This window comes from Gallus gallus, chromosome 2, assembly GCF_016699485.2.
Source record: "Gallus gallus isolate bGalGal1 chromosome 2, bGalGal1.mat.broiler.GRCg7b, whole genome shotgun sequence".
In the NCBI taxonomy this organism is placed as follows: Eukaryota; Metazoa; Chordata; class Aves; order Galliformes; family Phasianidae; genus Gallus; species Gallus gallus.
In genome coordinates, this window is record NC_052533.1 from 14,233,009 (window position 1) to 14,245,175 (window position 12,167).

The following is a 12,167-nucleotide window of genomic DNA, read 5'->3' on the forward strand; positions in this document are numbered from 1 at the left end:
TTTTTCACACACCTGGATGAAATCGGGAATCTGAAAGCTTGTACTGTAGAGATGCAGGCCTTTTTTTGTGTGTGTGTGTGAATTAGATTCTACTTATAGTTTGATTTTTCTTTTCTTTAGTATAATGCTTCACCACAGCAGCAAAGAGATATAATAAAGAGTAGGAGTCTGGACAGGAGGCTACAGGAACCAATAGTTTTAACAAAATGGAGGCACAGCACAATTGTGTTGGACACCAACGATAAGGTAGGAGCAAGTTAAACAGCATGCTACAATGTGAACTGTTTTCCATTTGTGAAGTACTGAAAAGAAGCTGCCGTGTATGAATTTCTGAAATCTCATTTTTATGTTCTGTTGTATCACTGTTTGATAACATTCAGAGAATGCAAGGACTGTTTGATAATTTTACTGTTGTTTGTTTGTCATTGGTAGCTTTATTCTTGTTAGCCTTGAAATATCTTAACTAGCATTAATTCAGAGTTTGATGCTTATAGTCATTTTACTTATAATTGGGAATTTCCTGTAATTCAGTTCAGGCTGTGGAAAGCAGTCAGGTTTGAAATTCAAGAATTGTGAATGTGGGCAAGGTTCCCATGTAAGGTATATTGATATCTCATGCCTGAATACTTTGGTCGTAGGAGACACTAAGCATAAATCCACTTTAAATATGGCAGATGAGTAGCTGAAGTATTCAGAGAGTTAAAATAAAACTTGTGCTTGCTAAACTAAAAATTCTGAATTAGAGATACAAATAGTGGTGTTATGTAGTGAGCTAATCCCTTTAATGACAGTTCTGCTAATCTCCTTTGTAATATGCAAAGAGGAAAAGTTGTGCTTGATTACAGCAGGGTGGTAATGTTGTTAAAGGGCAGAGCGCAGTACTGGTAGTGCTAAAATGCTTGGTTTTAATTCGCCTCCAGAGTTGAGCTGGGAGTTTAGTCAGAACAGAGCTGAGTCAGTAATAACAGAAGCTGTTTTCTGTGCATTCTCTGTGGCGTGTTCTTGGTAGTCTGTTCGGGACTATCAGCTAACAGATGCTGTTTGATCAAACATGGGGACAGAGCCTCTCCGTTGTCCTTCCTCTGCCTGTCTCTCTTCTGTCTGATTTCTGTCACAGCCATTCCTACTTGCACTGTGCCGTTCTGCCAGTGCATGAGGAGAGCTGATGTAAGCAGAGAGGAACTGAAATTGGTGTTTTACGGGTAATGAATGAGACTTGCTGATTTCTGTAACTTCACAGCAGTCGGACCCAAGATTCATGGAAACAGAAATGTGTCTTAATACTGAAGTGTTAGCATAGGCTACTGAGAACAAGACGCCAGCAAACTGGCTTGTAAGCTTCTCTTTTGTAAAGATACATGGAGAAATTAAATGACATTAGTGTATTTTTGGGAGTATGGAGAACGACCAGTAGGTTGGTGTGTGTAATTGCACATGTCAAAGACAAGTGGACGAAACACAGTAGTAGTAAGGAAAATGGATCTACTGCCCAGAATGTTGCGTGCCTGACATGTTGCTTCTGGAATATCTCAGTAGTTCGTGTTGGAATGGAGTGTTGTGGAAAAGGAGGTGAGTTACCATGAGTCCACTTAGTTCTTCAGAATAGAATTTATTGAATTTGATTTTAAGTGTTGGGGCTGTCAGTGTAGAATATGTCATATGTAGTGCAGAGGACCCAGGGATCATACTTGGCTGACAACCTCCCACTCTGCACCTAGATGCATCAGTTTAGCATTTCCAAGGTCTCTTTGCTCTCCTTCATCCTCCCTGTTCCTCTTATGCATCTTTATGTATCAAATGTATTGTCACCTGTGTTTGAATGGCCAGATGGAGTCCTGCAAAATCAAAGCTGAAGGGAGCTTCATGTAAAGTTTACATTTCACAGGTATAGACACTTCTGTTGGCAATAAATTAAAATTTTGGCCATTTTAAATTTGCTTTGGACTGGCTTTTGTGTAGCTCAGTGATGAACGATGACGCTCATGTAAAGGATTGATTGGGTGGAGCTGTTTCCTTCAAGACCCCATAGTCAAGTACCAAGAGCTTAAGCCCAGTGAAGGAAATGTGCAACTGCACAAATGTGTAGTGTAGTAACCAAGAGAAATTGTGTATAAACCACATCTTTAAAGTCTTAAGGCAATAGCTTAAGGTTACTGCAGTTCTAACAGCTTTAAAGTATGCAGGCAGCATGCATTTGTTACTGATGAGGTATCTGTACGGAACGTCATATAAAGCACAATGTTAATGATTCAAGAAAATTAAGAATGTACCATGAGTGTTTTGTGGAAGGACAGCAAGACCGCTCATTTGTTTAGTGCATCAATGCACCCATTTTATTACCAGTGATAGGCGCACTGTTACATGTACTGCTTAGAGGCAACGTGTGATAAAGGGTTGGTTAATGTCCGTGTGTACTAGTTGTCTTCTTCCAGAGCTGCTTAGTGTATGAGAACTATGGAATGAAATAAATATAAAAACAGCAGCTGGTTTTTGGATGGGTGGTTTCATCATCCCTACGTCAGCTTCTTAGCTGACTCCTAGGGAAGCTACTTCTTCTATATTCTCCCTGTAGTTTTCCTGAATTCAAACATTTTTGTCCTGTGAACATCTGAAAATGTCGAACACTTTGTCTTTCCTTAGGAATGCTATTGTTGTTTGTCAGTACAACAGTCAAAGAGGTAGTGGTGGAGTCAAAGTGCCACTTCTGTAGGCAGATGTATTAAGTGGATTTTAAAGTGCAGGTTTGCAGGGAAAAAACAAACACTTCTGTTCAAATGGAAGCACAGAAATTGGGATAACTATCAAGGGAATTAAAAGGGGGAGTGGGAGAAACACATGGGACGTAAAGGAGGCCAAATGCTGTTTTTTGTCTATTTGAAATTCTTTACCAGATTTTCGTGGGGTATATTTGTGCAAAGCAGTCAATACTTCAGAGGAAACGCACATCCCTTTTTGGTTCCAGCATTTTTTCTGGTTTTCAGACATGGCGATTTTCTTTTGCTCCATCATTAACGTTTAGTTTAGAAGAAGAATACGAATCTCAAGAAAGTTTTGGTCCTTTACTATAAGGAAATGAACTGTCACGACTCACAGAAGTTCATAGAGCTGGTACATGCTTTTCTGTATGTGTAACCATTTGTTATGCTGGTCCTAAATTTATTGCCCACACAGCAGCATAGTCTGTTCTTCAAATTTTGTTTTTCATATGGTGCCCTGTAATATGTTTGTATTACAAACATGCTTCATAATGTGATTGCAGTCATACAAAGAAATCTGTTCCTTCATATGGATGAAAGCTTTGCTTTAAGCTGATAAAGTATGTATTAACTTTTTTTTTTCAAATGGATACATGCTTAATAATCTGGTTTGATTGGGCCATAAGCATTGTAAGAACACTGTGTAGTTAAGCAGGTTTATAATAGAAGTATTTCAGAATATCATGAATGCTGAAAAAAACCAATTTATGTGAGAGTGCGGGGGAGTTGGAAAGTGTGCCTTTAGGGGTGAAAAAGGTTTTATTTTTTAATTAGGAAAAAAAAAAGTGTGAGAAAAAGTAACTTATACCGATTATTTGAATTCCATAGGAATCATCGAGTTCTTCTAAGGCCAGTTTTCCTGAAAATGAGTCCTCTCCTTCTTCACCAAAGCATCAAGCCACAGTCAGTATGGAAATCGTTTAAATAAATAAATAGATGTTGTAGAAATGTGCTATTTGTGATTAGATAATTGTCAGTAAACTTGCTTGTTATTGAGGAACAATAATGGGATAAAACTAATGACTCTATAAAAGGAATGTATTGCATCCAACTGTGCTTTCAAAAAATTTTTTTTTTTTTTAATTTAAAAACAGCTTTGTGAGGGTGGATTATTCCACTGTGTATGTTGAGCTTAGTTGTGTCAAATTACATAGGACTGTCTTTTTCCTCCAAGTCATGCCTTCACACCTAGCAACCTGGAAGGTTACAAGCAGAAATAAACTTTCTGTATCACTGTTGTTTCTCATAGTCATTAGTCACTAGTAGCTTGTATGATGTGATGTCTTTATTTTTCACTTGTGTTTTCATCTCCTTGAAAAGATGTAGTAATCACGAGAGCCTTATATAAATAAGCCTTGTCTTTTTGCTTTCATAGAATAACTACCAGGAGGGAAACTTCAACTTGCTCAAGTCTTGTTACGAATGCTAAACAGATTTTTTTTTTTTTTTTTTTTTGCCTCAGTTGAAGTTTTAAATGTGAACATTTGTTTGATGTTGAAATATTAGATTTTGTAGCAGAACTTGCTACTGGTTTTAAACAGTAGGGGAAAAAAAAGTCTGTTCTCTTTAGCTGTCTCTGGAACTTAATATTACCAACAAAAGTTGTATTTTTGTGTTTTGTTACTTAGACTTCTCTTCCCCCCACTTAAATATTACCGATATTTTCTCGTTAGTACCCTCTAGTGTTGCTGTTGAGTAAGGCATGATGATATCCTTCCCAAATAGTTCTTTTTTGGAACATTCCTACCAGTTCCATGTGCAATTTTTTAATACCACAGAATATTTGCGAAAGTGAGCATGGATTACTCAGTCAGTGAAATCCTATTTTGGGAAAATCATGTATATTTTCACTGGCTTGGGAAAGCACTCTGACTCAATAGAGGTATTAGATTAAGACAAGCAATTACTAATGGACCAAAACAACATACGAATCATCAGATAAATGCTTTCTTTGAAAACACATCTCTTGTGTTCAATGTGGACCACATAAAACATGCAAATAAAAACGTGTAAGATTCATTAAATATGGGTCTATGTCTGATAAAGACGATGTCAGAGTCAAGTTTTCCTCTTCTGTACTGTATTCTGTGATTATTTTGTGGTCCGCTTAAATGTGAGATATTGTCTCTAACATTCTCCTCTAAATATCTTCTGTTTTCGTTGTATCTAAAATTGAGGACATTTTTGTTATGATAAAGCTAATTTAGATCTTTTCCCTAGTTGATTATTTCAACTAATAGATTACTTCTTAAATTGGGAATTGTTAAGATCTGTAACTGAAAGGAATTAAGAAAAACACAAGAACTGGTGGGACAAAGCTGGAGTGACTGGAGATGGTAGAATTTGTTTGTTCATTTTGGGAACAGTACAGATTGACAATTTCCTTTTTATCCTGCACTATTTATTTTAAACATGCCTTATTTTCTTACTCTTGCACAGAAACTAGAAATATTCACCCCTTTGTAACTTAAACCTTCTTTTTCACTGTTGTTCTTTTTCTGCCTTTCACTGCTTGATCTCCAAATTTGTACAATGACATACAAATATAAATGATTTTCATTAACAGTACATAATTAAGTAGCTTAAAATTCTAATCTTTCACTTGGGGTTAGGAAAAAGTAGGACATCAAATGTTTTGCTCATCTGTTTTGAAAACTAATCTATTAATATTTTTATGCAGCTCAGGTGTGATTTATTTAAAATATACAATTACTTACCTTGAGTTGGAAGAATTCTGTCGAAGAATTTAGTTTGTTTGTCAGATATCTCCTTTTTTAGTAAAAGACACAAACACAAAATTACTATTATACAAATCAATGTAACCTTGTTAAAAAATTTCCACTGTATTGTACCAGAAAAGCTTTAAGGTTTTTTTTTTTTTTTAACCTAGGCCCTAAAGAAGGAAAGTTTTATACCTTCTTAATGGTAATTGGTATACTGTAATATTTTCCCAGGAAAAATTTTGATTTTACCGATGCTGTTATTTAAATATACTTACAGCAATTTCTTGAAGTTACAACACTGGCAAAGATGGCTTGTTGCCAAATACTGATATTTGAGGGGATTGAATTCAGTGATGTGATGGCAATAAAATTGAATTTTCTTTTTAATTGTCTTATTCCATCTTGCAGGGTCAAGAGAAGTATGGATTACTGAATGTGACAAAAATTACAGAAAATGGAAAGAAAGTTCGGTAGGTCTTGAACTTGTAGAAGTACACATACATACAAGTGGGCAAGATATTTCATGTTCATCAATGTTAATCTACTTGCATGTGATGAATGGCCTCATTTTTAGTTTCCTTTCTTTGCTTCACAGGCAGACGCCTTCATTATAAATCTGAATGTAAAACTGGCTAATGCTGTCTAACCTAATTCTAGTGTTTGCAGAGTCAGTACCAAATCGTGTCTAAAAGTGGTTTTTCCTCAGATTTAATTTAGGTTTACTTTTTTGCCTTTAATTTTTTGAAAGGGATTTTCTTAGGCCTAGTATTGTATATGTCCATATCAACATTCCTGAATTTCTGATACATGAAGCATTATTTTTTTAAGGATTGAATATTGTTAGCACACAGCTGATCTTCCAGAGACCTTCTGACCTAGTCCAGGGCAGGTGGGCAGCAGATCTGGTCTCCAACTTGGCTCCCCAGAGCTGCTCCTAAGAGCCTGGTAGGAAGAGGTGGATGGTGGCTCATACAAACTGCTGCTGGTGCACTATACTCTCATCACTTAGGTCAAATCTGTTTGGAATCATTGATCTGGATTATTGGGCTGCTTTACCAGAAGGATGCAGCGTGACCCTCCTGTCGCTTTGAGAGCCGTTCAATAATAATTAATGTTTAGGCAGTGGGAATGGATTGTTAGAGCTTGTAAAGCTTTCTATTTTATTTTATTTTTAACCTCAGGGCAGATATTCAGGCAAAAAAAAAAAAAAGTTAGACAGCTGAAGAACTGATTTGTGCCTTTTTGTATTTTTTGGATGTGTAACAAATATTTTGTTGCTGTTGTAAATGAGCTTATTGCATAAAAGTGGGACACTTACATCCCAGTAAGATGTGATCAGTCAATTTCAGAATTATGCAGTGCTTTGGCATAATCTCCTTAGTACACAGTAGGCTGAGCATTCCAGATTAGCCCTTTTGAAATTATAATTGTATGGCATTCCTTCTGGTGAACTGCTCCCACTACTAATTAGGTTTGTTTGATTTAGATTTTGATGGTCAGGTTGGGACAATTAACATATGTTCACTTCTGCAAATATGCAAGCAATTAAGACTTATTGATGGCACTAATGACAGTATATATGGTTAAGTATATTAACATGCAGGTCAGCTGGGCAACAGTGATACACAGCTTTAATATCTGCTTTTAAAGTCAGTTTATTATGTTTTGTTTGCACATATTTACAGAAAGAATTGGATGTCATCCTGGGCAGTACTACAAGGTTCATCACTGCTGTTCACTAAAACCCAAGGAAGTGGAACTGGCTGGGTAAGCTCTGGAACAAGGCCTCGCCTTCTTTTAAGTGTTAATATCATAAAACACAACAAATTAAAGCCCTGTTGTTTATTGGTCTTAAATACCAATATGTATGCACAGTTAAAAAAAAAAAAATGTATTTTTATCTTACTGCTTTAGTGATGGCTTTGATCTTCTGTTTTATATCCACATAATGTGTGATAAGTATATGCATTTAGCTTGAAAGAAAAATTTCATACTGAAGACGATGACAACGATTCTTCAATTTTGATATCATTTCTAGTTAAATAACATTATAGTTAAATTGGCTATAATCCTGCTACATTCCTACATCAATCTGTATAAAAATACTTCATTACCTATGGCTTACTTACTTACTTTGGAAGTCTGATAATAAAAATAAATGTAGATGTCCTATAATTGCTAAGGAGAGGTCAGATACAGTGTTTAGTTATTCCAGGATGTTGTCACACTGATAACAAAATTGCATCTTACCCAACAAAATTTCATCTTACTGATGTAAGCTATGCTGCTGTGCTTTGCTGATCTTCCTACTTGACTCACTTTGTGCTGCTACAGTTCTTTTTGGGCAGCGAATTGATATTGACTATTCTTTTCCAAAGCTCTGAGTTTTTTTCTGCTGTTTTGTTGCTGTAGAAGTGGTGGTTGCAAGAAAGTGGGTAAAGTTGCTTGAATAAAAACGCTGGGGGTAGCAGAGAATGGAAATGGTGAAGTTGGACAAGGTAGTCAAACAGATGGAAAACAGTAGGGAAGGAAAAAAGAATAAGGATTAGAAGCATGAGATAAGGTCAATTGCAGTTTGTTGTAGAAAGTGGACTTTGTAACCTAAGGAAATCTGCCCATACTGAGTGTGGGGAGAGGAAGGGAGTATGATGGGCATCAGAGGGTCAAGCTCAGAAAAATGAATAGAAACATGTACACCTGAAAGTTACTGACTTCCCACCTGTAAATGTTGGGAGGCTAGGTAAATATAGTTAGTATTATTCACAAGTGAGAGAAATAATATAAAACAACTTGTGAACAACTTTTTCATACATTAACTTCAGTGACAAAATATGTTGGAGAAATATTGGAGAATCTTAAAAGGTGAGTTCCGAAGCAGGAAGTGCTAGGGTTTGGAAAGCTTTAGAACTTGCTCTCTTGTCATCCTTCATGCCCTTCAGTCACTGTCTATTGTTCAGTCAAGTTCATTTTCATCATCCTACTTCATGAACTGGAAAATTCCCAACCATTTTGGGATGAGGTTTGGTATTTGGTCTCTGTGCACAAAGAATACTATTTTTTTTTTTTATTCTAAAAACTTTTTAATACCCTTAATCCAAATTTAACAATTGATGGAAAAAAGCAAAACAAAAACTCAGCACATGAATTTTAACTATGTTTATTATACCACTGTTCCTGATTGTATGATACGGTTATAAATGAATGTATGCCAGACTGAGTGGTCATATATATATATATATACATACATACATATATACATACATATATACATACATATATACATACATATATACATACATATATACATACATATATACATACATATATACATATATATAGATATAGATATATACTTATATACATACATACATATATATATACGTATATATATAGTCATGTAACTGCTTGGCTGGGGAGACCAGTGTTAGCTGTGTTACACCTTTCTAACAGTCATTTAGTGGAAAAAAATGTTACCAATTCTTTTGATAATTTGAGTGCAGCAAAAGTACTGTGGTCACAATATATAGTAAGAATATTTCTGTGTGAAGCTGTTAAATACCTGACAGTACACACAACTTCATTCTGTTGGTACAATTTGTATTTTTAATTAAGTTGAGAATGTCAAGGGAGAGCATCAACTGTGTGCATGTTTGCATTTGGCTTACTCAACACATGCTCTTTTTGATCTTTGCGTGCAAGATTTTTGGGGGGGATATTAGAAATTCCACTTCACTTGTCAGAAGCTTTGATCTTTATCAGTGTTTTAATTGAGTAAAGTCAAGTCTCTGTGACAAGAGAGAAGAATTACATTTCCTCTTCACCTCTTCATCTTAACAGAAGAATATTTAGCTGTGGTCTAGTAATTGATGTAACCATATCATTTCTCGTGCATTGTTTTGTGACTTCATCACTTTTCTTCCTTTTTCTCATCAAGTCATTTTGCCAAGGGGGCTCAATCCCTGAGCTCCTCCTCTCGCTGCTTTCTTCTTGGAAAAATGCTCTCAGTCGCCGACCTGCTGTCACCTATGTAAACTCTGCCCAAGTTTCAGCTATCAGTGTATGTGTTCTCGTTGCATGCCTCTTGTCACTGTAAGGCTATTTGCCACTAATCTTGAAAGTAAATTTAAGCTTTCCCAAGATTTGTTAAGTTTTATCACTTCAAATAACACCTTATGTATCCTGTTTGCTATTTTTCGAAGTTTTTTCTTTTTTTTTAAGATACAAATTAACAAAAGTGTATTGCAATAATGCTGTAATTGTTCTAATGGAACAAAGTACAAACATCATCTGGTTCATCAGCACCCGAATTATAATCCCAAATTTGCCTAATGTTTGAACCACTGTTGTCTTAACTAATAAACAGCATGATATGGTCGTGGTTTTTTTTTGTTTTTTAACAAGTACTGTGTCTAATTCTTTCTAACAGAACTAATTCAGACTGTTTTTAAGGCTCCTGTGGTGCCTTTGTTAGAATGATGTATAAGATGTTGGTTAATTTCAGCTATAACTGAAATAAAAATGTAAATGTTATGCATTCAAAAAAAAAAAAAAAGAAAAAAAAAGAAAGGAAGAAGATCTCAGTGGTGTTCTGGCTATATACTACATACAGAAAGCTGATATTAATTTATAGAACTCCTGATGTATAATTTAAGCATCTGCATTAGTCGTATTTTGAAGTGTAGCTGCCAAGCTTGGACATACTCTTTATTGGAAACTGATAAAATGTTGGTAGCTAGTATGGTAGTTTCATGGTGGAAGAGAAGAAATTAGTTAAGACTCTTGTGTTAGAAGAAAGAAATAGGCTTGACTGGCTATATAAGCAGTTTTTAATGTCTTAGTGCTGATTATTAATTTAACTGGAATTTAACTGAAGCTTTCACAGTAAAGAAAAAAGATATACAATATATATATGAATATTATTATATATAATATATATGTGAATATTATTATATAACATAAAAGCAATGTATCACTTCCTTGGCTTTTTGAGGACTATAATATGGTGGTCACTATAACTACGTTGCTCTCTCCTGTGCTCCTTGCAGAGCAGAGAGAGTGCTAAATATTCTAGATTCAGTTTAGATTCTTGAAAGTGTGAGAACTTTTTGATTACCATGGCTCTGTATTATTATTATTTTAAGGAGGCAGTAACTGTAGACTTGTTTAATTAAGCCTGTGCTAAAAATGATGCAGCTTTTTCTGTTTCTGTCCAATGAACTTGTGTGTGTGGAAGCCACGTAATTTTTATGCATTATTATATTCTTTAAAATGCTTTTTTCTATAAGGGAAACAGTGGATTTCACTCATCTCCCTTTCAGTTCTTTCAGTATGTTGAAAGCTTTTCTCTTTTATTGTGAATGAGATGTAACAGCTACTGATGGATATTAGTGATGGGGCTTCAGAAAGAAAAACAACCGCAGCAAACAGTAATTGCTTAAAGGATTTCTTAGTCAACCTTATGTAATGACTGCATTACTTCAGTGTCGGGTATGCTGGTGGTAAACCAGAAGTGAGTTCATGTAGGCAAGCTCTGTTTACTGTGTCATACCACTCTTTACATTGTACAAGAGTGCTGTATGTACACTGCCATAGTTCATCAGTATTGCACAGCTGAGTATACAGGGCTCAGCTGATAATAATGAGAAATGTTTGAAATGTAAATACTTCTAGGTAGATTTCAGAAAAGCTCTGTAATTCTGCTATGGTAAAATAGAATGTCTTCGTGTTTTTCTTTTTCTTGTCCAAGCTTTAAGTTCTGAAGTTCTGTTACCAGTCCCAAAGAAGCATCTGTCCCTTGGTACTATTTCTGAGAAAGAAATGGAATTAGAAAGTTCTATGAAACTGAGTAGGAACAGAATTATTAGACTGGCAGATGTCATTTGTGTTTCCCAGTACCTTCCTATACATAACAGCCAGTTCAGTTTCCAGAAAGAGCTGAAATAGATCCCACTACAGACTGCGTGGTTTGTCCTATGTGGGCTCCCATGGTGTGGAGACAACTCCTGAAAACAGGGAAAAATGTGATTCTGATGTCTTCTAGGCAGTCCTCATGCAACTCAGCATCTCTGCCTGAGTGAAAAAAAACAACAGTCCTTATGCTTTCCAAAAAGGGACAATTGTGTAATGACTCAAAAATTGCCTAAGCACACCCCATGACTACTTCTTTTTCCTAGAAAAATCTGTCAAAAGAGACTCTAGGACAACTTACTGTGTTAAAGCATTTCTCAGCACCATGTTCTAGACCTCTTCCCTCTTTTTCTTTCATTTCTGCTCTCTGCAACTTCCCTGACAGTGGAAAAGGGAACTGCAGTCAGAATTGGGAGTGAGGACTGAACGTACCATTGACCAGGGCAATGTGCTCTGTTTTCAGGAAGTAAACTTTGTCTAGGTGGAAGCAGATACTAAAGGGACCACTTTTCTTATTATTACACTCAAGAAAACCTGTGTGCTTCAGGAGAATTCAGTTGCCTCTAGCTAACCCTTGTAAGCTGAGCATCTTGGCAGCCCTGCACAGGATTTGCTCCTGGAAGCTTTTGAGGAGAAAAATGGTGGCTGGCCTCTCACCTCCGCACAGGCAGGAGCAGAAAAGAACTGTGGCAGGGAAGCTCATAGGAGAAACTGAAGGTTAAACTTCTTTCTTCAAGGAAATTTTGAGTCTGTGATGAGTCTGTGATACGTTGTTGTATCA

The 12,167-nt window shown here is 35.9% G+C and overlaps 1 protein-coding gene across 22 annotated transcripts in view; it reads left to right on the top strand.

Annotated features, from left to right (window-relative positions):
* Positions 1 to 12,167, top strand: part of ARHGAP12 (Rho GTPase activating protein 12) — a 70,482-nt gene that overhangs the window by 44,928 nt on the left and 13,387 nt on the right. For 9 of the 22 annotated variants that reach the window (XM_040693683.2, XM_015282119.4, XM_046928306.1 and 6 more), the window contains 5 exons: positions 121 to 246; positions 3,585 to 3,659; positions 5,888 to 5,949; positions 7,165 to 7,246; positions 9,414 to 9,536. In XM_040693683.2, coding sequence (XP_040549617.1) covers positions 121 to 246; positions 3,585 to 3,659; positions 5,888 to 5,949; positions 7,165 to 7,246; positions 9,414 to 9,536 — 468 coding nt within the window. The remainder of the gene's footprint in view (positions 1 to 120; positions 247 to 3,584; positions 3,660 to 5,887; positions 5,950 to 7,164; positions 7,247 to 9,413; positions 9,537 to 12,167) is intronic. The other 13 variants (XM_015282120.4, XM_040693692.2, XM_040693694.2 and 10 more) reach the window with 3 other exon arrangements.